Source organism: Coregonus lavaretus (genome assembly GCF_964263955.1).
Source record: "Coregonus lavaretus genome assembly, chromosome: 9".
NCBI classification, from domain to species: Eukaryota; Metazoa; Chordata; class Actinopteri; order Salmoniformes; family Salmonidae; genus Coregonus; species Coregonus lavaretus.
This window is the reverse complement of record NC_139996.1, coordinates 29,797,417-29,820,699: the sequence shown is the minus strand read 5'-3', so window position 1 is coordinate 29,820,699 and position 23,283 is coordinate 29,797,417. Positions and strand designations below refer to the sequence as shown.

The 23,283-nt window shown below is 42.4% G+C and overlaps 1 protein-coding gene across 2 annotated transcripts in view; it reads right to left on the bottom strand.

Annotated features, from left to right (window-relative positions):
- Nucleotides 1–3,913: 3,913 nt before the first annotated feature.
- Nucleotides 3,914–23,283, bottom strand: part of LOC311134485 (S phase cyclin A-associated protein in the endoplasmic reticulum-like) — a 100,346-nt gene continuing 80,976 nt past the window's right edge. For both annotated transcript variants that reach the window (XM_084168172.1, XM_084168173.1), the window contains exons 27-31: nucleotides 20,989–21,229; nucleotides 19,095–19,244; nucleotides 7,428–7,619; nucleotides 6,579–6,627; nucleotides 3,914–4,768 (exon numbers count right to left, since the gene is read on the bottom strand). In XM_084168172.1, the coding sequence (XP_084024298.1) occupies nucleotides 4,665–4,768; nucleotides 6,579–6,627; nucleotides 7,428–7,619; nucleotides 19,095–19,244; nucleotides 20,989–21,229 (736 nt within the window). In that variant the 3' untranslated portion in view covers nucleotides 3,914–4,664. The remainder of the gene's footprint in view (nucleotides 4,769–6,578; nucleotides 6,628–7,427; nucleotides 7,620–19,094; nucleotides 19,245–20,988; nucleotides 21,230–23,283) is intronic.

Sequence of the window (23,283 nt, the reverse complement as noted above, 5' to 3'; positions counted from 1 at the left end):
CCTCTGCTGTGGCACATCAAAATAAGCTCAGGAGCAAATGTTTTCATAGAAAATCACAATTTGTTGAAGGAGGTCCATGTGTTCGCAAAAGTGGTTCTCATGATTTCAGAACAACTTCCCCCGTCTCTGTATGGTCCCTCAATTGGAGGGTGAACGTCAAACAATGATTCATCCTCAGAGCCACCAATGTGCTTTAAAAGTATGTCTGGGATACATTTTCAGACAGGCATAGATCAGGGGAGGTTAAGAAATAATTCCAAGACACTGAATATTCCTTTGAGTATGGTCAAGTATGGTAATTAATCTGTGGATGGTGTATCATATCACCCAGACACTGCAAAGATCTGTCCATCCTTCCTAATGGAGCTGTGAGAGAATGGAAACTACTCAGGGACATCCCTATGATGCACTCCAGGCTCTTTTTCCCCTAATTTATTTAACAAAGGCACACCTCAATAGGTGGTCCAGGCTCAGTTGGTAGAGCATGGCACTTGCAACGCTAGGGTTGTGGGTTTGATTCCCACGGAGGACCAGTACGAAAATCTATACACACTACTGTAAGTCGCTCTGGATAAGAGTGTCTGCTAAATGACTAAAATGTATGACATGGCACAAGTGTGTGTGTGGGAATCTTTCCTCTTTGGTCTTCTATTGTTCCCGCAAGCAAGGGGGGAGGCCGATGACATCACATCAGACCAACTCCTTGAAGTTGTGTCCAAAACAACAAAAACACTATTTGGGTAATTTTGTTATACCCTTAAAGACATCCTCCTGCAATTTATGGACTTTTACTGTTGAAAAGCGATATCCCAAGTATAAATACAGTAAAGCACACACACTAAAGGGTAAAAAATATATATGTTTTCAGCACAATAGTGTTTTTTAGACAACTGGAAACTTCAAGGAGTAGGGCATTCAAGGTTTTGGTCTGATGGGAATCCGTGATGTCATCGACCTCCCCCCTTGCTTGAGGAACAATATAGGACAAAAGGCCCACCCCCCACTTGTGCCATGTCATGATTTATCTGAACCACCTAATGAGATGTGCCTTTTGTAAATCAGGTGTTAAAATGAGGTGAAAAGGAGACTGGAGTGTCATTTTAAGTGCGTGTACATGACAGTACACAGTGCATTTGGAAAGTATTCAGACCCCTTTACTTTTTCCACATTTTGTTACGTTACAGCCTTATTCTAAAATTGATTAAATCTTTTTTTTTTTTCACTCAATCTACACACAATACCCCATAATGACAAAGCAAAAACAGGTTTTTAGGAATGTTTGCTAAAAATAAAAACTTAAATATTTCATTTACATAAGTATTCAGACACTTACTCAGTACTTTGTTGAAGCACCTTTAGCAGCGATTACAGCCTCGAGTCCTCTTGGGTATGACGCTACAAGTGTGGCACACCTGTATTTGGGGAATTTCTCCCATTCTTCTCAAGCTCTGTCAGGTTGGATGGGGTGCGTCACTGCACAGCTATTTTCAGGTCTCTCCAGAGATGTTCGATCGGGTTCAAGTCCAGGCTCTGTCTGGGCCACTCAATGACATCCAGAGACTTGTCCCGAAGCCACTCCTGTGTTGTCTTGGCTGTGTGCTTAGGGTCATTGTTCTGTTGGAAGGTGAACCTTCGCCCCAGTCTGTGGTCCTGAGCGCTCTGGAGCAGGTTGTCATCAAGGATCTCTCTGTACTTTGCTCCATTCATCTTTCCCTCGATCCTGACTAGTCTCCTAGTCCCTGCCGCTGAAAAACATCCCCACAGCATGATGCTGCCACCACCATGCTTCACTGTAGGGATGGTGCCAGGTTTCCTCCAGACTTGACGCTTGGCATTCAGGCCAAAGAGTTCAATCTTGGTTTCATCAGACCAGAGAATCTTGTTTTTCATGGTCTAAGAGTCTTTAGGTGCCTTTTGGCAAACGGGCTGTCATGTGCCTTTTACTGAGGAGTGGCTTCCGTCTGTCCACTCTACCATAAAGGCCTGATTGGTAGAGTGCTGCAGAGATGGTTGTCCTTCTGGAAGGTTCTCCCATCTCCACAGAGGAACTCTGGAATTCTGTCAGAGTGAGTATCGGGTTCTTGGTCACCTCCCTGACCAAGGCCCTTCTCCCCCGATTGCTCAGTTTTGCCGGGCGGCCAGCTCTAGGAAGAGTCTTGGTGGTTCCAAACTTCTTCCATTTAAAAATGGAGGTCACTGTGTTCTTGGGGACCTTCAATGCTGCAGAACTGTTTTGGTACCCTTCCCCAGATCTGTGCCTCGACACAATCCTGTCTCGGAGATCTACGGACAATTCCTTCGACCTCATGGTTTGGTTTTTGACTGACATGCACTGTCAACTGTGGGACCTTATATAGACAGGTGTGTGCCTTTCCAAATCATGTCCAATCAATTGAATTTACCACAGGTGGACTCCATTCAAGTTGTAGAACCATCTCAAGGATGATCAATGGAAACAGGATGCACCGGAGCTCAATTTAGAGTCTCATAGCAAAGGGTCTCAATACTTATGTAAATAAGGTATTTATGTTTTTTTTGCAAAAACCTGTTTTCGCTTTGTCATTATGGGGTATTGTGTGTAGATTGATGAGGATTTTTTTTTATTTAATCCATTTTAGAATAAGGCTGTAACGTAACAAAATGTAGAAAAAGGGAAGGAGTCCGAATGCACTGTAAATAGTCATGTACACACACTTAAAATGGCGGTTTAGAAGGAGTGCAAAGGCGAATTGAGTTATTGCACACACACTTCAGAGTAGGCGTTCCCTAACGGAAATATGCAGATGCCTACTAGAATGGGCCAATAGGATCTTGCTAGCTTGTGCTTGGCTCTGCCCACCTCCTTGCTTGTTCTGCCCCCTATGACTCTTTTGTTCAGATTGGAAAAGACAAGCTGTGGTCTATCTTGGTTTATTTATAAAAAATCTTTACTGAAACCTTCTGTATTTTCAAGTATTGTGGTGGCAGCATCATGTTGTGGGTATGCTTGTCACCGGCAGGGACAGGGGAGTTTGTCAGGATCCAAATAAATATGATAAGAGCAAAGCCCAGGAGGAAAACCTGCCACAGTCTTCTGAATACCTAACCCTGGGATAGTTGTATTTTTCAGCAGGACAATAACACACATTTTAATGCCAAAGACATAACAGAATGGCTTTCTAAGAGGTGTTGAGTGTTCCTTTGTGGTCCAGTCTCAGTCTTGACTTAAATCTGCTTGAAAATCAGAGACAAGTTTTGATTACTGCTGTCCATCAATGATTCCCAATCAAATTTACTGAGCTTGAGCAATTTGGACAGAACAATGGATGACCTAAGAGTTGTGCAAAGTTGTTAGAATCTTATTCAAAATGATTCACAACTGTAATTGCTGCCAAAGGTGATTCCAAGTATTAACTCTGGAGTGTGAAGACATTATGCAACAAGACATCTTTATATATATATTCTCTAATTTTTCTTTCACTTTGAAAATGTAGAGTAGATTGTGTATATCAGTAGGGAAAAAAACAAATAATTGTATCCCTTTTTAGATTGAATTTTAAGGCAGCAAAATGTGAAAACTGTGCAAGAGGTGTGTAGACTTTCGCTAGGCACTAACTATTTGGGGTTTGATTGGGCTTCTCCAGGTGAGAGCAGAGGTCTGACTGGGCCTGGTGAACGGAGTGTGGTATAGATAAAGACCAGCCATTTTCATTTTAACCTAGCTCCTCACACTACCTGGGATACTAATCACTATAACAAATGTTACAGTATGCTGTACAAGCAGAAAGTTACACAGGCAGAAAGTTACACAGGTAGAGAGGCTACAGTCAGTACTTCTCATTGTCACTTGACGATCAGTATAACGTAGGGAAAATCACTGAGACTTGAGTGAGCTGGACAGTGTGTAGATAACAATAATTGGAGTACAATGAACAATACTAATAATAAATAATTTATTAATGGAATAGAAATGGAAATTATTCAATAAATTATATTATTTTGTAAGTGCTTCACAACAAAGGCAAGAACAAGGAAAACATTTGTACTTGAAAAACTGGACAGTTCCTACTTAGAGCAAATCTAAAGGTACCGAATAAACACAAACAGGCTATGTAATTTATAGGCGTACAAAACTGTCCAACGCCTGTAAAATAACTGTAGGGAAAAAAACATTCTGGTGAGGTCAGGTCATTCACATCTTAACTGGATATGAAAATAATAAAGGAATAAACAGGAACTACAGTATTATTGATGAACATGTTATGTAATCTAATCATTATGAGAATGCTTTTGATTATCGCTGCTCTTTTCTGCTACATTGTCATTCTATCCACAATAGACACACAACACAAAAACATATGACTAGGTTGGACAAGGAACATCATTCTTGTGCCTGACTCAGGGAAGAATACACAAACTTCTGTGCAATCTCCATTGGACATCGATGGATGATTTACACTAACATTTGAGTTAGACACAAACATCTCCAGTTAGGATTCAGCCCTTGAATTCTAGGATTTCAAGAGTTTTGGCAAAGCTAAGAGACTGCATTTAAGAATAAGCCCATATGCAGAACTCAAATCTAAATGGAAAAGTATGTAGTGTAGAATGGAGGGTGAAGTGTGTCTGTATTTTGTAGTGTTTTTCATGTGTATGTGCATGTTAGAGGATGGCGTGCGACTGAATTAGTCCTCCTGCTTCTTGAGGAAGAACTGCAGTGCCGAGTCCCACTGGTCTCTAGGAAAGCGGTTGGACAGCTCACAGTAATCCAGCAGCTGAGACACTTTGTCTGCATGGTGACAAAGCAAAGGAATAAAAGAGAATTAGAATGTGTCTGAAGGAGATGCCTCAGGATTCTTCACTAATGTTAAAGAATTTAATACATTGATTAAAATAGTCCCAATGAAATAATGTATACTACCGTTCAAAAGTTTGGGGTCACTTAGAAATGTCCTTGTTTTGAAATAGCCAAATTGATCAGAAATACAGTGTAGACATTGTTAATGTTGTAAATGGCTATTGTAGCTGCAAACGGCTAGCAATCATTATCAGCAACCATCAGTCCTGTGTTCAAATGGCACGTTGTGTTTGCTAATCCAAGCTTATCATTTAAAAAGGCTAATTGATCATTAGAAAATCCTTTTGCAATTATGTTAGCACAGCTGAAAACTGTTGTGCTGATTAAAACTGGCCTTCTTGAGACTAGTTGAGTATCTGGAGAATCAGCAATTGTGGGTTCGATTACAGGCTCAAAATGGCCAGAAACAAATAACTTTCTTCTGAAACTCGTCAGTCTATTCTTGTTCTGAGAAATGAAGGCTATTCCATGCGAGAAATTGCCAAGAAACTTACAACGCTCTGTACTACTCTCTTCACAGAACAGCGCAAACTGACTAACCAGAATACAAAGAGGAGTGGAAGGCCCCGGTGCACATACTGAGCAAGAGGACAAATACATTAGAGTGTCTAGTTTGAGAAACAGATGCCTCACATGTCCTCAACTGGCAGCTTTATTAAATAGTATCCGCAAAACACCAGTCTCAATGTCAACAGTGAAGAGGTGACTCCGGGATGCTGACCTTCTAGGCAGAGTTGCAAAGAAAAAGCCATATCTCAGACTGGCCAATAAAAATAAAAGATTAAGATGGGCAAAAGAACACAGACACTGGAAGATTGGAAAAAAAGTGTTATGGACAGACAAATCGAAGTTTGAGGTGTTCGGATCACAAAGAAGAACATTTGTGAGACGCAGACCAAATGAAAAGATGCTGGAGGAGTGCTTGATGCCATCTGTCAAGCATGGTGGAGGCAATGTGATGGTCTGGGGGTGCTTTGGTGGTGGTAAAGTGGGAGATTTGTACAGGGTAAAAGCGATCTTGAAGAAGGAAGGCTATCACTCCATTTTGCAACGCCATGCCATACCCTGTGCACGGCGCTTGATTGGAGCCAATTTCCTCCTACAACAGGACAATGACCCAAAGCACAGCTTCAAACTATTCAATAACTATTTAGGGAAGAAGCAGTCAGCTGGTATTGTCTATAATGGAGTGGCCAGCACAGTCACCGGATCTCAACCCTATTGAGCTGTTGTGGGAGCAGCTTGACTGTATGGTACGTAAGAAGTGCCCATCAAGCCAGGTGCTTCAGGAAGCATGGGGTGAAATCTCTTCAGATTACCTCAACAAATTGACAACTAGAATGCCAAAGGTCTGCAAGGCTGTAATTGCTGCAAATGGAGGATTCTTTGACGAAAGCAAAGTTTGAAGGACACAATTATTATTTCAATTAAAAATCATTATTTCTAACCTTGTCAATGACTACATTTCCTATTCATTTTGCTATATTTCCTATTCAAACTCATTTCATGTATGTTTTCATGGAAAACAAGGACATTTCTTAGTGACCCCAAACTTTTGAACGGTAGTGTATTTGAAATATTTAAATTGCAAAATTGTAAATTATTACTTTATGGTCAACTTTCTTAATAAATATTTGTGGACTACAAATTAAGATTCATGCACAACTATGATACAAAATAAGATGTTAATTATTTACAGTTTCAATATAAAAAGGTAAAAACGGCACTGCAGGAAATCTACCTCCTTGTTGCGTTCTGTTGTCTGGATGGTTCTCACTTGAGACACAGTCCTGGTGGAAATAAAATAGGAATGTGTCATAGTGATCCACAGCATTAAGACAGGAGTACAGGTGGAGGCCTGACACCATTGTTCACCAGCTGTGAATAAATGGAAGAGTGTGTGGTTCATCTTATCCACCATATCTCAGCAAACGATAACTCATCAGGCTTGAAGCGAACCAAACTCAAAGACACTAACAGATAACTTGAATTTAAAACAAACTTTTGCATACGTTTTGCAATGTCGTCATTGATCTTGCTTTGTAGTATACCCCTCTGGTAAACACACACATTATTGAAGCATGTAAAGATGTCACAATGTACTCATAATTTCAAATCGGAACCATATCCTTAATACTATTAACATTGCAAAAGCACTAGTTTTAGCTTAATCTCAGGTTAATTGCAAAATAAATAATGACATAAGGCAGGAGACACTATATATCTCCCCACTGTTTGGCTAAAATGACTCCCTACTGTCCCTCTATATTGCGAGCTAATCTTAATGTAAATAATAGTGGTAGCTGGGCGGTGAGAGGGGATGTTGTCAGAGGAAGATGAAGGAGACAGCCTGTTTACCGGAGGCTAAACCCCTGGCAGGTAAATCCCCTGAGGAAGCCATCCATCTGTGTAGATGCTAAACATTCACCGGAAGGAGACGGACATTAAAACAGAAAGACTGACTAAAGAACTGTGGGTCTATTATTTATTTGCTCTGTATACATTAAATGAGCTAGTTCTTGAGAAAATGAAAGCGTCGCCAAAACATAATTGTGTATGTGTGTGTGTGTACACGTCCATGTGTTGCTACCTGTATGAAGGTGGCCAGCAGGACACAGCTCATCTCCTGTTGCAGGATGACCTTGTTGTGGGGGTTGTTGTAGCAGGCCGAGATGAGGGAGGGGAAGAGCACTTTGATGAGGCGCGGGTGGCTGAAGTACTGGAAGGGCAGCTGACACAGTTTCTGCAGCACGCTGGGCTGGCGGCCAGACTGCACTATCACCTGGAACACACACACAGAGTAGGGCCAGTCAACCAGTCAGTCAGTCAGCGGCAGTGCCAGACGTAAATCTCCACCCTGCGCCCCTCCCACCCGTAAATCGCCACCCTGCGCCCTTCCCACCCGTAAATCTGCTACTAAAGCAACACACAAACACCCATTAGGAGGAGAACTGGAGGGCACAGCCTCCCACCACACAATTACAGGCAACAAAAACACAATGATGGGATGTTTTGTTCTTCCTTTGAACCGCAAGTACAGTGCCTTCAGAAAGTATTCATACCCCTTGACTTATTCCACATTCTGTCTTACAGCTGGAATTCAAAAAATTATTTTTTTCTCACCCATCTACACACTATACACAATAATGACAAAGTGAAAACATGTTTGTAGAAATATTTGCACATTTATTGAAAATGAAATACAGAAATCTCATTTATGTAAGTATTCACACCCCTGAGTCAAAACTTTGTAGAAACACCTGGATTGTGCAACATTTGCCCATTATTCTTTTCAAAATTCAAGCTCTGTCAAATTGGTTGTTGATCATTGCTAGACAACCATTTTCAGGTCTTGCCATAGATTTTCAGGTAGATTTAAGTCAAAACTAACATTCACTGTCTTCTTGGTAAGCAACTCCAGCGTAGATTTGGCCTTGTGTTTCAGGTTATTGTCCTGCTGAAAGGTCAATTAATCTCCCAGTGTCTGGTGGAAAGCAGACTGAACCAGGTTTTCCTCTAGGATTTTGCCTGTGCTTAGCTCCATTCCGTTTATTTTATCCTTAACGATTTCAATCATACCCATAACATGATGCAGCCACCACTATGCTTGAAAATATGGAGTGGTACTCAGTAATGTGTTGTATTGGATTTGCCCCAAATATAACACTTTGTATTCAGGACAAAAAGTTAATTGCTTCACCACATTTTTGCAGCATTATTTTAGTGCCTTGTTGCAAACAATATCTGCAATATTTTTATTCTGTACAGGCTTCCTTCTTTCACGCTGTCAATTAGGTTAGTATTTTGGAGTAACTACAACGTTGTTGATCCATCCTTCTTTCCTATCACAGACATTAAACTCAAACTGTTTTAAAGCCACCACTGGCCTCATGGTGAAATCCCTGAGCGATTTCCTTTCTCTCCGGCAACTGAGTTAGGAAGGACGCCTGTATCTTAGTGACTGGGTGTATTGATACACCATCCAAATTGTAATTGATAACTTCACCATGCTCAAAGGGATATTCAATGTCTGATTTATTTTGTATTTTTACCCATCTACCAATTGGTGCCCTTCTTTGCGAGGCATTGGAAAACCTCCCTGGTCTTTGTGGTTGAATCTGTGTTTGAAATTCACTGCTCGACTGAGGTACCTTACAGATAATTGTATGTGTGGGGTACAGAGATGAGGTAGTCATTCAAAAATCATGTTAAACACTATTGCACACAGAGTGACTCCATGCAACATACTATGTGACTTGTTAAGCACATTTTTACCCCTGAACTTTTTTAGGCTTGCCATAACAAAGGGGTTGAATACTTATTGACTCAAGACATTTCAGCTTTTCATTTTTTATTAATTTGTAAAAAACATAATTCCACTGACATTAGGGGGTATTGTATGTAGACCAGTGACAAGACATCTCAGTTTAATAAATTTTAAATTCAGGATGTAACAACAAAATGTGGAAAAAGTCCAGGGGTGTGAATACTTTGAAGGCACTGTAATTTCCGAGCTGTTGTTAAATGGAGGCAATGAGAAATATGAATGAGAAATATCTTGACTTTATTATCAAAAGATATGGGCTTTTATGTTTTACCAGGTTATAGTTGTCTCCAACTGTGTGAGTGTCATTGGGATATTGAAGAGAAGACTATATTCCTGTGTGTGTGCTCTGTGCAGTTGAGGTTGAAAGGGCATACACAGTGCAGGGGTAGGGGGAAGGGTGAGCAGACCTCCACTGTAGCATTGCCACCACCACTTTAAGAAATGAGCAATACCATTAATGGAGTTCTCACCTGGCCAACATCCTGCTCCCCTTTACCAGCGCCCGTCAATCACACTATTACATCCGGCCCACCAATATTAAAACCAAATCCCCCCCAGCCTAGTTTGATTAGAGGGGGGACTGGTCCAAAGGAATTGGTCCTGGCTTAATGCTCAGGGCATCTCCCCAGAGCCTGGGAAGGCAAACCGGGGGGTCACCACAGTAAATCCTGGCTGGAAAAACACCCCACTGCTTTACAGGTACAGAGACCCGGGCTGGGGCTTAGCTGAAATAGGAACCAGAAGGGCAGGGTGAGGTCCCTTGGCCACAGTGACATAAATTAAGAGGATTTACAAGATTTTGAGAATACACTAACAATACTCTTCCAATGCATTCTCTCTTTGATAATGCACTTTAAGGTTTAAGGGTAGGATAAACAAAACGATAATTCACTGCTTTTATCATTTCAAGTTGAAGCTCCTCAAAGCGGTGTTCTACAGCAGCGTTCAAAGGGCCACTCGAGATGCCTCTTCCTATTAACGTCTGTTTAAAGATTCTTTACTGACCAGCTGAAACAAACCACTGAAGAGCCTTTTTAGGGGAGTCAAGGCTCCCCTGGCACACAACTAAAGCAAATTCTCAATGAGAGAGATTAATTCACAAACACGCAGGTTCACTAGGAGGATACTGAAATACCCTGTATTTTCACATTGTCATGTAATGTTCTCACCAAAGGAATGCAAGTTTCTAACTCCACCATAGCTCGTCCACTGACTAGAAGAAAAAAAAGAGGAAGATCTGGTTGTTTTCAAAATGGAACTGCTTATTTTCAGTGTAGGAGCTAAAGTTGCAGGACTTAATGTGCTAAACTATCAAGATCCTTACCATTGCAACACTGCCTGAGGAGGAACTGGCAGAGAGAAAGGTCATACATTTGATTAAGAGATACCAGGTAAAGGAATCTTTCATCAAAACATTGAAAAACACACATAAACACAGCAAGCTAACAATTTGTTGTTGCAGGGCCTGCTGCTGGACATCATAATCCAGAGCATTTATAGGTCTCAGTGCTTCAGAAGCCAGTATCTGTGTTGGTGCTCTAAGGAGACTCAACCCACAAATCATACAGCAATCTCATAATCCTCTACTATGCAGTGTTCCAACTTCAGCTACCTAAACACATTGTCCACCCTCAAGTGCCAGCTGCAGGTACACATAAAACAAAGCCAGCTGGCAGCCACAGACCAGAGGTCACTTAGTCCTAGAGAAACCAAGTCTACAGCCAACTTTCTAGGCCTCTCCAGGCTTCACCCCAGGTGAAGAGCAATAGCAGTGCTCCACACGGTGCTCCAAACAGGGCTTAGGCCTCTGCCCAGTCTCTCCCTGCCCACTGGAAGTATCTATTCAAACCCTGACATCATAAAAGGACCAGCAAGCGTCTGAAGTCATGAATCAGGCCCCAGTTTAACACAGACCTGTAAAGCTCAAGTGCCTGGTAGCTCTGGTCTGTCTTAACTACAGAGACCTGCCTTTTCAAACAGGCCTGCTCTTTTACGACACTCCTTTACATAATCACCTTGCTGTCCATAGACAAAGAGTGTGTAAAGTTAACTTTCCGAAACGCAAACAAAACCTCGGGAAAGCCCAAGTTGAAGCGGAAACCAGGCTGAACAGTTCAATGCTGTACATATGTCAGTGTAGAATTGAGAACACACATCACACTAGCAAAAAACAGCCATGCAATAACCAAGGTTAGTTTGCTAGATTTGAGAACTTTTAAGAGCCAAAGCGATCATGTACTGTAATTCCAGCATACACTACATACAGTATATTTTTTATTTGAGATACCCTCCACTCATAGGGAGACCATCGTGGATGAGTGGACATTGGAGGAGTCTCTATTCTGCATGCCGTCTAGACAGGCCCAGACACCTAAGCTAGAGGAACCAGGATGTGTCAGCCTTAGAACAGGGCCACAAATCTGAAGCTCTGGCGCACAACACAAACCAGACCCTCTCCCAAGCCTCCCTCTACACACTGAAGTTACCCTAGTGAAAGAACTGCCATACTGATAAGAGAGGGGGGCAGATGACATCAGAGGATACTGAGAGTCTTTTCAGGAAGGGAAGGTAATGCTGAAAGGGCATTTTAACAACTACCTACCACCCACCCATAGCTGATGGAGAAGTGCACTGAATGCTACGTAAATCGTCTACTGACAAACAGATGGCGACATGGACATTGACTTAGACATCCCCTGGACAAGAAGAGAAGATCCCACCCCGGCTTTTAAGAGACAGGCCAAGAGTATCCATCTCGTCTAAACCACATAAAAGATGGTGTTTGCCAAATAACCTGTAATTATTCTAGATTTATCTGCCAACTGACATTGTCAACTTACTCTAGATCAGGGTTCCCCAACTGGCGGCCAAATTTGGCCCGTAAGTGATTTTATTTGCCCCCCCCCCCTTCACTTTTTGGGACAGAAAAGACTGTAAAAACACCAGCAAATCAACTCCAAGTGATACTAATTTTGGAAATCTGTTCCAAAGTATTCCCATGCATAATAGAGAGGTATATGTGATTGTATAAAAACGTAAGCAAGGTTAGAAATTATTATGTTTTAGTCAAATAATATCTTTGTTTGGGATTCTTGCAGTCTACAAATTAATTTGTAATTATGTTCCGGCCCTCTGACCATCCACTCAAGAAAAAAAAAAAAGATTGTCCCGCGGCTGAATCTAGTGGATGATCCCTGCTCTAGATCCTACAGCACATAGCGTGGTTGTGAAAGTGCCAGGGCCACAATCAAATGAATCATCATGCAAATAGAACCTCTTTAAAAAGATATGGAAGTTTATGGGGAAAATGTCTCCCTGAACTACAATGAAGTTAGTTGGACCTGGGCTCACCCAAAATCTGTGTAAATCATCTGCAAAGCTAACAATCAGGCCCTCTCCTGCCAGTCACCACTCTGTGGTCTGTGTACGTATGTGTTAACTCTGTGGTATAGTAAGACAGTGTGCATTGGGCTGGCTCCCCATGGTCTGCATGAGCCACACTTCACCCTGGAGGCATGGAGCATTTGGTTTTCTTGGCAGTAATGGACTATTGAAGGGACGGTTTCAACATGAGTTTATCATGGATTACAGGCCCAGAGCTGTGAGCTGCGAGTGGGTCTGGGGCCTGCAGGGCAGAGGAAACGCCCTAGTACAGAATGGGAGGACAGGGGCTCGCCTGACTGCAGATAACATTGATGTGTGGGATGTCAGTCTGGGAAGGGGCCTACTACAGTTCACAAGCAGCTAGTTTTCCATTTTACACTAGCCTTTATAATGAACTGAAATACTTAATGTCAATTCAAATCGATTATGGAAATGTTAATAACCTACTTCGAAATGTCCATAGTCTGGAAGCAGTCATGAAAGGGATACATTTCCATACCTTTGCATGACTCTGCTTGTGTGTACGTGTGTGGCCATTTTCCATGAATGAGAGAAAGTTCTTAAGACCTCAAAGCCAGGTGTCTGGGTTAACATGTCAACAGCTTACAGCCAGCATTTACTGTTTGCACATTTCAAAGAAGCTAAAGATCACCACCATGAATGATTCACAAATGAATCACTGGAGGTTGGGAAGAAAAAGATGAGGGAGCTTACATATCCCCTCAAGAGCCAAGGAACATGGCAGTTAAAAACATTTAATTTAGCCCTCTTTTTAGTGTCCGTCTATGGGTTCTCCCAAAAGACAATGAAAACATATGGCTACATGACCCTGTGAGCTAAAACACACTTAAAACACACACAAGGCTACATATGTCACTCTCCCAATGGCTTTACGTGTGACAGGCTGAGTTATTCATATCCTCAGAGCAGGGAGAATATCTCTCTCTACAAAGTCCTTCTTCAAAGTTCGGCGTTTTATGAGCAGCATTATTTCTAGTGCACACATATAAACAAAGGCTGGTGTGCCTGTCTGCAGACGGTGAATCAGCAGTCTGTGTGACCGCACGGGTCGCGGGTCGGCATGTTTTTGTGCTCCGCCAATGCTTACATTAGCCTGAGAAAAGCTAAAGCTGCTCCAAATATTTCCCTCAACTCCATCCATCCTGCTCTGCTCTCTTCCAGGACCACAGCACATGGACACATTCCAGGAACCGCGCCCCTGTCGAGGATCAGCTCTGTGGAGGTCGCCAAGGATCACCTTTTATGTTTCCTCACATGTTCTCAATAGGGTTCTCACACCTATCAAAATCTACAATAAACAATAAAATGAATATTACTAACAAGTCCTAAACGCTGATTTAAACTCTTTGGGATGACTTTGGAGCAGATAGAGAAAGGCATCATATGATCTATCCAAATTTTTTAGCAGCTTGTGCCCTTAATGAAAGTCACAGGTTAAAAACTGCATTAGGGCATTTCAAATTAGCAAAGTGCGCTGGTCATAAATGAATATGCAAAGGGATGCTACTCCCAGGCAGTGTGGTTAACTTTGCTGTGCGAGTACAAAGACCAATCATCTGTCAGCCCCCTAATTCAATCGTCAGTCCTCATTCAATTATCCAATATAATATGCAAATCAGGCCAACAATGGCATAAAAATGCTAATTACGTACATCAGAATAATTAAATTGATAGGAGCAGTGGAAGAGAGTTGAACTGCCATGAAGTGGAGGCAGATTCTTTAATTAGGACTAAAAGATCTTGGAAATTAGAATCTGTAATCCGCCTATAAATTGTTGCGTGGTTGAGCGCGTCTGGGAGGACAAAGACCTTGTAGCAGAGGTTTGAGTCTCAAAGCTCAACTGCTGGCACTGAGGGTCAGGCGTCACATAATTAAAGCCCGGCCAGTGGCCTAGGGTGGTCTAGCGGTCTAGGCCGCTGCCTCCGGTGCACATGTAGAGCTGCATCATGGGTTTGAATCAAGCCCACTGCTATTTCAGAACATTCTCCTTTATCTCTCTCTATCCAATAAACTTACAAAGACTTAAAAATACTAAAAAAATTAAATAAAACTAAAGCCCGGCCAACTGTAGCACTGTAGGCTGCTCATGGGCCCACGCATGACAATTACACAGCAGCCAAGTCTGCTCCATCACATCCTGCTCACAGGCACATAGGATCAGTTGCCTTTAGTGTTGCCAAAATACCAGAATTTTGACTTCAATACTAATAACAGGTTTAGTATCACAATACTCGATACCATCACGATACTCGATACCAAAATGATATCAGGGCAAAAAAAGAAGGCGTATTAGCCAAAGTAACAAAATGGCACTTGATCCAGACAGAGCTTTTGAGATCGTCATTAAATTTTTATAATAATAATAATAATAATAATAATAATAATAATATGCCATTTAGCAGACGCTTTTATCCAAAGCGACTTACAGTCATGCGTGCATACATTTTTAGTCTTTTATTTCAGAAAGTATTCAGACCCATTGACTTTTTCCACATTTTGTTACAGTATTATTCCAAAAATTGATTTTTTTCCTCAATCTACACACAATACTCCTTAATGACAAAGCGAAAACTGGTTATACATTTTTGCACATTTATTAAAAATAAACACAGAAATACCTTATTTACATAAGTAGTCAGACCCTTTGCTATTAGACTCAAAACTGAGCTCAGATGCATCCTGTTTCCATTGATCATCCTTGAGATGTTTCTACAACTTCATTGGAGTCCACCTGTGGTAAATTCAATTTATTTGACATGATTTGGAAAGGCACACACCTGTCTATATAAGGTCCCACAGTTGACAGTGCATGTCAGAGCAAAAACCAAGGAACTGTTCGTAGAGCTCAGAGACAGGATTGTGTTGAGGCACAGATCTGGGGAAGGGTACCAAAACATTTCTGCAGCATTGAAGGTCCCCAAGAACACAGTGGCCTCCATCATTCTTAAATGGAAGAAGTTTGGAACCACCAAGACTCTTCCTAGAGCTGGCTGCCCGGCCAAACTGAGCAATCGGGGGAGAAGGGCCTTGGTCAGGAAGGTGACCAAGAACCCGATGGTCACTCTGACAGAGCTCCAGAGTTCCTCTGTGGAGATGGGAGAATCTTCCAGAAGGACAACCATCTCTGCAGCACTCCACTATTCTGGCCTTTATGGTAGAGTGCCCAGACGGAAGCCACTCCTCAGTAAAAAAGCACATGAGAGCCCACTTGGGACCTAAAGGACTAAGACCATGAGAAACAAGATTTTCTGGTCTGATGAAACCAAGATTGAACTCTTAGGCCTGAATGCAAAGCGTCACGTCTGGAGGAAACCTGGCACCATCCCTACGGGGAAGCATGGTGGCGGCAGCATCATGCTGTGGGGATGTTTTTCAGCGGCAGGGACTGGGAGACTAGTCAGGATCGAGGGAAAGATGAACGGAGCAAAGTACAGAGAGATCCTTGATGAAAACCTGCTCCACAGCGCTCAGGACCTCAGACTGGGACGAAAGTTCACCTTCCAACAGGACAACGACCCTAAGCACACAGCCAAGACAACGCAGGAGTGGCTTCGGGACAAGTCTCTGAATGTCCTTGAGTGGCCCAGCCAGAGCCCGGACTTGAACACGATCGAACATCTCTGGAGAGACCTGAAAATAGCTGTGCAGCGACACTCCCCATCCAACCTGACAGAGCTTGAGAGGATCTGCAGAGAATGGGAGAAACTCCCCAAATACAGGTGTGCCAAGCTTGTAGCGTCATTTAATTAATTAATGAATCAATCAATTATACAATCAATCAATTAGACTTTTCTTACCAATCTAACTACTAAATAATTTATTTGAATGGTAAATCTCTAGGCTATTGATAAACTGGGTAAATCAAGATGTAGGCTAGGCCTATTCACAGTGTGTGTGTGCGTGCGTTAAGTTATTGAGCTTGTTTTGGCTGATTTCATGGGAAAAACAATTTGGGACTTGTTTTGTACTGATCAACAACATTTGCATAGAAGAAGCAATCAAAAAACATTTTAAAACTGTGCGCTCTCTCTTTAAGACCCATGACATCATTCACACACACAATCAGTTCGAGGCTTGAGCAAAGATGATACTGACTGGGAGAGATGTGAGGCGGGGTAGAGGAAGTGAATGAATAAGGTTTTTGGGGACAATCAGCTTTGAAATCAGCAATATTTTGCATTATGGTTTGCATATCATCACAAACAAGGTACTAGGGAAGTTAATTGATGTTAGCTTCAACTGTAAGCTAGCAAGGAGAGTTAGTCTACAAAGCTGGAACCTGCCGTTATCCACTGGAGTACCACACACCCACGCAAGGCTCCCCGCCCCCTACCCAGATAGAATATGAACAGGTCACAAACCATGTCAACAATGTTTAGAATAGCAGGAAATTAGCTTTAAAAATGCTAAATTCTCTCAGCCTCATTGCAAAATGTGTAAAATAGCCTGAGTTTCGCTATAAAACCGCAAATGTTTCTCTGCCCCATTGCAATATGTGTAGAATCGCAGAAAATTAGCTTTAAAACAGCAACATTTTCTCTCAGCCTAATGGCAAAATGTGTAAAATAGCATGAGATTAGGGCCCCGTGTAGCTCAGTTGGTAGAGCATGGCGCTTGCAACGCCAGGGTTGTGGGTTCGATTCCCATGGGGGGCCAGTATGAAAAAATTTATGCACTAACTGTAAGTCGCTCTGGATAAGAGCGTCTGCTAAATGACTAAAATGTAAAAAAATTAGCTCTAAAACAAATGTCTCTATGCCCCATGGCAAAATGTGTAACATTTTAGGAAGTTAGCTGTACTAATATTTGTTTTGTGGGGGAACAGGCTAGAGCTAGCAATAAGTAAGTGGAGCGGGCACGGTGCTCTCGCGCTATAAGGGAACATCGGCTGCGCTGAGACAGACTTGACCCTCTCTCAATTAGTAGACGACGTGAGACACATTTGACAGAAGTACCGAAAGTAAAAACACAGAAGTTTCGGTATACCGTGCAACACTAGTAGCCTTAACGCCAGGCCAGGCCAGGACCCACACAGCCAAACACATTACGCTAGAGAAAACTGGCTGCTCCACTGAGACAGAACAATGGACCCCGTTACTCTGAGGGACAATAGACAACACACAGCCCAGAGGTGGCAACGCATTCATCTTTAAAGACGTGGATCTTGTTGCTTTTGTATGAATCACAAAAAAACAACACCCTCTCTTCATCTAATGATACGCTATCAGAAGGATGTAAAGGAAACAGAAGTATCATCATATGGAAAGACGGCTGCTACAGGGCCACACTGACTTCATCTTGACATTTTACATTTACATTTTAGTCATTTAGCAGACGCTCTTATCCAGAGCGACTTACAGGAGCAATTAGGGTTAAGTGCCTTGCTCAAGGGCATATCGACAGATTTTTCACCTAGTCTGCTTGGGGATTAGAACCAGCAACCTTTCGGTTACTGGCACAACGCTCTTAACCACTAAGCTACCTGCCGCCCCATTGTCATTCATCTCATATTTCTGAAACAGAACAGACAGATGTGAAATGAACAGTTGTCCAAAAGCGATCAATGGTGAAAACTAAACAAACAGCATGAAGACTAAAGCGGACAAAGAACAAAGCGCATGAAAAAACAGACTTGACTTTACTACATACAGTGAGCTCCAAAAGTATTGGGACAGTGACAATATATATATATATATATATATATATATATATATATATATATATATATATATATATATATTTATTTTTTTTGGGCTCTGTACTCCAGCACTTTGGATTTGAAATGAGACAACGACTGAGGTTAAAGTGCATACTGTCAGCTTTAATTTGAGGATATTTTCATCCATATCGGGTGAACCGTTTAGAAATTACAGCACTTTTTGTACATAGTCCCCCCATTTTAGGGGACCAAAAGTAATGCAGTGTAATTTTGGAGTAACTTTGACTGTAAATAAGAATAGAACGTTTCTTAACACTCCTACATTAATATGGATGCTACCATGATTACGGATAATCCTGAATGAATTGTGAATAATGACGAGCGAGAAAGTTAGAGGCATAAATATCATGGTAGCATCCACATTAATGTAGAAGTGTTTAGAAACATATTATATTCTTATTTTCAATAAAAGGGACTCCAAAATGACACAATACATTATTTACCATTCATTTCTATTGGGCACAAAATAATCTGAAACACAACCAAAACAAACAGCAAATGCATCCAATAAATTTGTAGAGTTACAAGCATGCTATGAAAATGGGACCAAATACTTAACTTTTTACTACTTTAATACACATAAGTGAATTTGTCCCAATACGTTTGGTCCCCTAAAATGGTGGGACTACGTACAAAAATTGCTGTAATTTCTAAATTGACAATCTGAACTTTAACCTCATAGTCATTGTATCATTTCAAATCCAAAGTGCTGGAGTACAGAGCCAAAAAAATAAAATGAGTGTCACTGTCCCAATACTTTTGGAGCTCACTGTATTTTATCGTGTGTGTATGTTAAAACCTTTACCTGGTTGTCAGGGTGGTTGACGGTGAAGTAGCCCACACAGATGAGGACTTCATGCAGCAGCTCTTCAGAGGACTGCTGAGAGCAGTACCACAGCAGGGAGCTCACTATGTGGCGGAAGGCTAGGGACAGCCCCTCGGCACCTAGAACAGTCTGAGAGAGCACAGAAAAATCAGCAGCATTTAAACGCCACTGAGAAACCACAAACACAAAGCAGACACTAGCTAGCTAGACATTCACTAAAACTAACTGGCTAGATGAACAACAATATTCCAAAAAAGTTGAGAAATCAAAACTATGCTGTTAATATACAAGAGGCTGGATTTGCTGAATTAAAAGAGGAGGGATTTGTGTGCTTTAGCGGGTACAGCCTGGTTGATTTTGTGTACAGGGACTCTGCTAGGGGGTCTCTCCCCAGCCCCAACATCAGGGGTCCTACCAGAGGGACCCCAATCCCCCTGCAGAAGAGATGCTATCAGTGGTCCACAGACAGTATTTATTAAACATGTCAGCATGACTGAGCACCACAGGGTCAGCACAGAAACATACCACTGGAATCAGGTTGGGGTGTATGTATGAGGGTTGGACTGGGGACTGTTGGAGAGGAGGGGGTAAACAGTCGCCTAAACAACAGTACTTACCTGAAAGGCCCACTCCTGCTAATCAGACCTGAGTCTCACTCCTGTCTACACTCTAAATTGAACACCCTGCATACTGCAGACATATCCATCTCCCCCAATGTAATCAGTCTTAGGACTTGAAGAACAGTGAGACAAACTGACCACCTATATTTTGTCTGTCAGTGAATGAATGCAAAGGCTGAATATAATATGTGTTTTGATGGGCACCAAAAGGTTGATGATTAAATGCTAATGAATATTACACATTTACTTAAAAATAGACTTCTAAAATATTTGTAAATGAACTCATCACCAGCAGTGTCCTTTTCAGTTTGAAACCCCCTCTAACAAACCTATTTGGTAGCTGATTCTGGGAACTAGCAAAATGGCCAATGAGAAGAGGGAGCTCAGCATCCACTGTAGTGCTTATTAGTCAGCACTAGTGTGGGGTAATGTGAACCACAAGGTGAAAACAACTCACAGGGCACAAAGAAACATAATTTAAAATGTTCATAAAAACGGTACTGAAATGCTTTGACTTCCAGCTGTTTTGAATAGCCTGAGCATGGCAGAGCTGAGGGAGAGCAGCCTCTGTGTTAATTACCCACAGGCATTAAAATAATTAATAACTTTCCAACTTTCTCCCTCACGCCTTTCTGTTTATGCACTGCCAGAGCACAGTGAAGCTGTCATCCTCTCTTCATCACAGCTGATAATGTATGGCCCTGGCTACAGCACTAATCACTCAGGTCCATCCGCATTGATGACCCACTGGGCTCCATTGAACCTCAGCAGCTGACCCCAGGTCAGGGGACATGCGTGTTTATGTCCGAGAGGTCAGCTATATCCTGAGGAAAAATACTCCAGTCATAATGGCAGCAGCTCTGAGAACTGGCCTCTGCTGCCCGATCAGTAACATATGGCCTTGTTGCTGCCAGGAACAGGAAGGAGGGATATTTTCAGTGCTGCCTGATGCTAGTGCACAGGGATATGAGTGTACAAGTAAATCAAAAACTGTGAGAGGGGACATTAGGTGACAAGACCTTTTCATGGCACCCCCTATTTGGAATGTCAGTCTGTGGAATGTGTCCAGCATAATACACCTATGTTACCAGCAAGGACAGTATATATGGAATCAGAGTCACTGTAATCAATAACATCTACTGGACCTGAAGGATGAGGGATTCAAGTGTAAGAATGTGTGTGTGTCTGTGTGTGTGTGTGTGTATTGTACCTCAAAATGAAGAAGAGTGTGTGTGTGTGTGTGTGTGTGGTACCTGGAAGGCAGACAGGTCGAGCAGGGCGAAGCTGTTGAGGAAGCGGAGGCCCGTTAGGGCCACCTGGATGACCCCTGGGGCGTAGGGCTCCTGTGGGCTCTGGGCAGCCGGCTCAGGCAGGGAGGAGCTGTGGAGCAGGATGCAGTACAGAGTGTGCACCACACCCACCAGGTCTGTGGACTGCAGCAGGGCCGTCAGCCCCGTGGGGTCTGCACGCTTGTTGTCGAATATACTGGGAGAGCTGCAGAGGATACAGGCAATGTAAAGAAACATGTGACATTATTATTTCATTTCTGCTCAATTAACATAGTGACAGCGAAGTGTTATACAGGGAAATGAATGAGATCAGAGTACTCCACATTATAAGATCTCCAAACTCATTATTGCTTACTAAGACATAGCTCTCCTTTCCACTAAAATGTTTAGTTAAAAATATCCTGACTTTTCACTTCATTCTATATCAAGCAGAAGTTGAATTCACAACATAACTCTTCAGCTTGCAGCCAGCAACTGCAGCGAGCTAGCCGAGCTGAGAGTTTGACAACCAGCTGAAAGTCAGTAAACCTGAGAAGGTGTTGGCTGCTCTCCTCACCGCAGTGACCAGAGACCCAGGATGTAAGAGTGAAGGCAGTCTGGTCCCTGTGGCTTCTAGATTTACTCGCTAGACCAGGGCTGTCCCCTCAGATATAAATAATAGGGCCTGTCCTCTTTACATTGCATGCCTATCGGGTCAAGTGGCTTAACTGGTTACACAGAGAGAGAAGTTGGAGTTGGAGTCTGGTGGCTGTGTGTGAGAAGGTGTCTATGCTCAGCTGTGCAGTGAAGATTATTGAATCAAATATAAATCAGGGTTAAAAAGCTTGGTCATTACCACTACAACCATAGCCAGATATATTCATTAAATGGTACAACAATGACAGAAATGTGACTTGTTTTTTTTACACCAGTTCAGAATCGGAGTTTGCTCCTCCAAGCTGGGCAGAGTGAACACAGGAATTTGGAAGTAGCTATGACAGCGGCTACTCCGTGCTCTTGGCTGCAGAGAGCTTCCTGGCAACGTGCTGTGTATTCAGGCACATTTAATTAAGGTCCACCTTACAGGATTGAAAGCAGCGTGTTCATGTGTCTTAGCCAGGACGCCACCCTGCAGATTAAAGGGATTGGTAACATCATCCTCTCAGCACACATCACAGGTGAGAACAGAACCGGAGTATAATACTGATTGGATGGAAGGAGAGGTTGCTCTGAGTGCCTCAGCTGCCCTCTTCATAAGACTGGAGGCCAGTCAATGCAAACTTCTAGAAACAGACTAAGTACAAAATGTACTCTCTCAAACTAGATAAACAGCACACAAGTCAATGGCATCAGAGAAAACTCATCTCAAATCGCTCCCATTGTTTTACAATTAGGATGCATGTGAACCCACCCAGTTCCATAAGCTAGTGCTGACAGGCAATTTAAGAATACCCCTGCTGCACAGGCTGTGATTTGCAGGCAGAGAAGAGGCCATTTGACCTCTGGATGGAACCCACTGTGCATGCTGTTACTTGATGTTGGCCAACAGCTCTGTGTGGAAATTCGTAGCTCGGCAAGTACATGGTCTCTAATGCCAGTTAAATCCCTCGACACAGCAACTGGCATGACCAAATATATTACAGGACCATGGTATGCATTCTCTCCAGTATAATCTCCTGAACACACGGGTAAGAATGGAGATAGTTGGCTGGATTAGCAGGGTGTTGATTATTACACAACATCGCTCGGTCCGCTCATTAAAGTGGCGAGGTTATGGTGCCGTGTTTTCTCACAGATATTAAGTGACAGTCTCAGCAGTGCTCCCCGTGTTGGTGTGAAGCAGCTGGGCATTGTTACAGCACACAGCAGCTGGAGAGGAGAGGTACACTAGCAGAACACCTACAGTATAGTAAGTAAATCAGTCCTAGTGATACTGACTTATAAGGCCAGGTTTTGACAACAGATCTGAAATATTTGAGCTAAAATACATCTGTCCTAATTCAAACTGTGACACTACAGAAACTAAAAGGGATCTGATGTGCCCATATGACACGCATTGATGATATTTGACTAGGAGGGCAGCATACCTGTACTAAGGGTCATGCTATCTTTGTCAGTATTGCGTCTCAGTCTGTGTGCTTAGCCTCTGTCAGCGGCGCCACTGAGACACTCTTGGGGGTGGTCACAGTGACACAAGTGGGTGGGTTTCCCCCAGTGTGCTGGAGGCAAGGGTTTATGATGAGTGACAGAGCACTGGAGTCAAGAAGATGCCTATCTCCA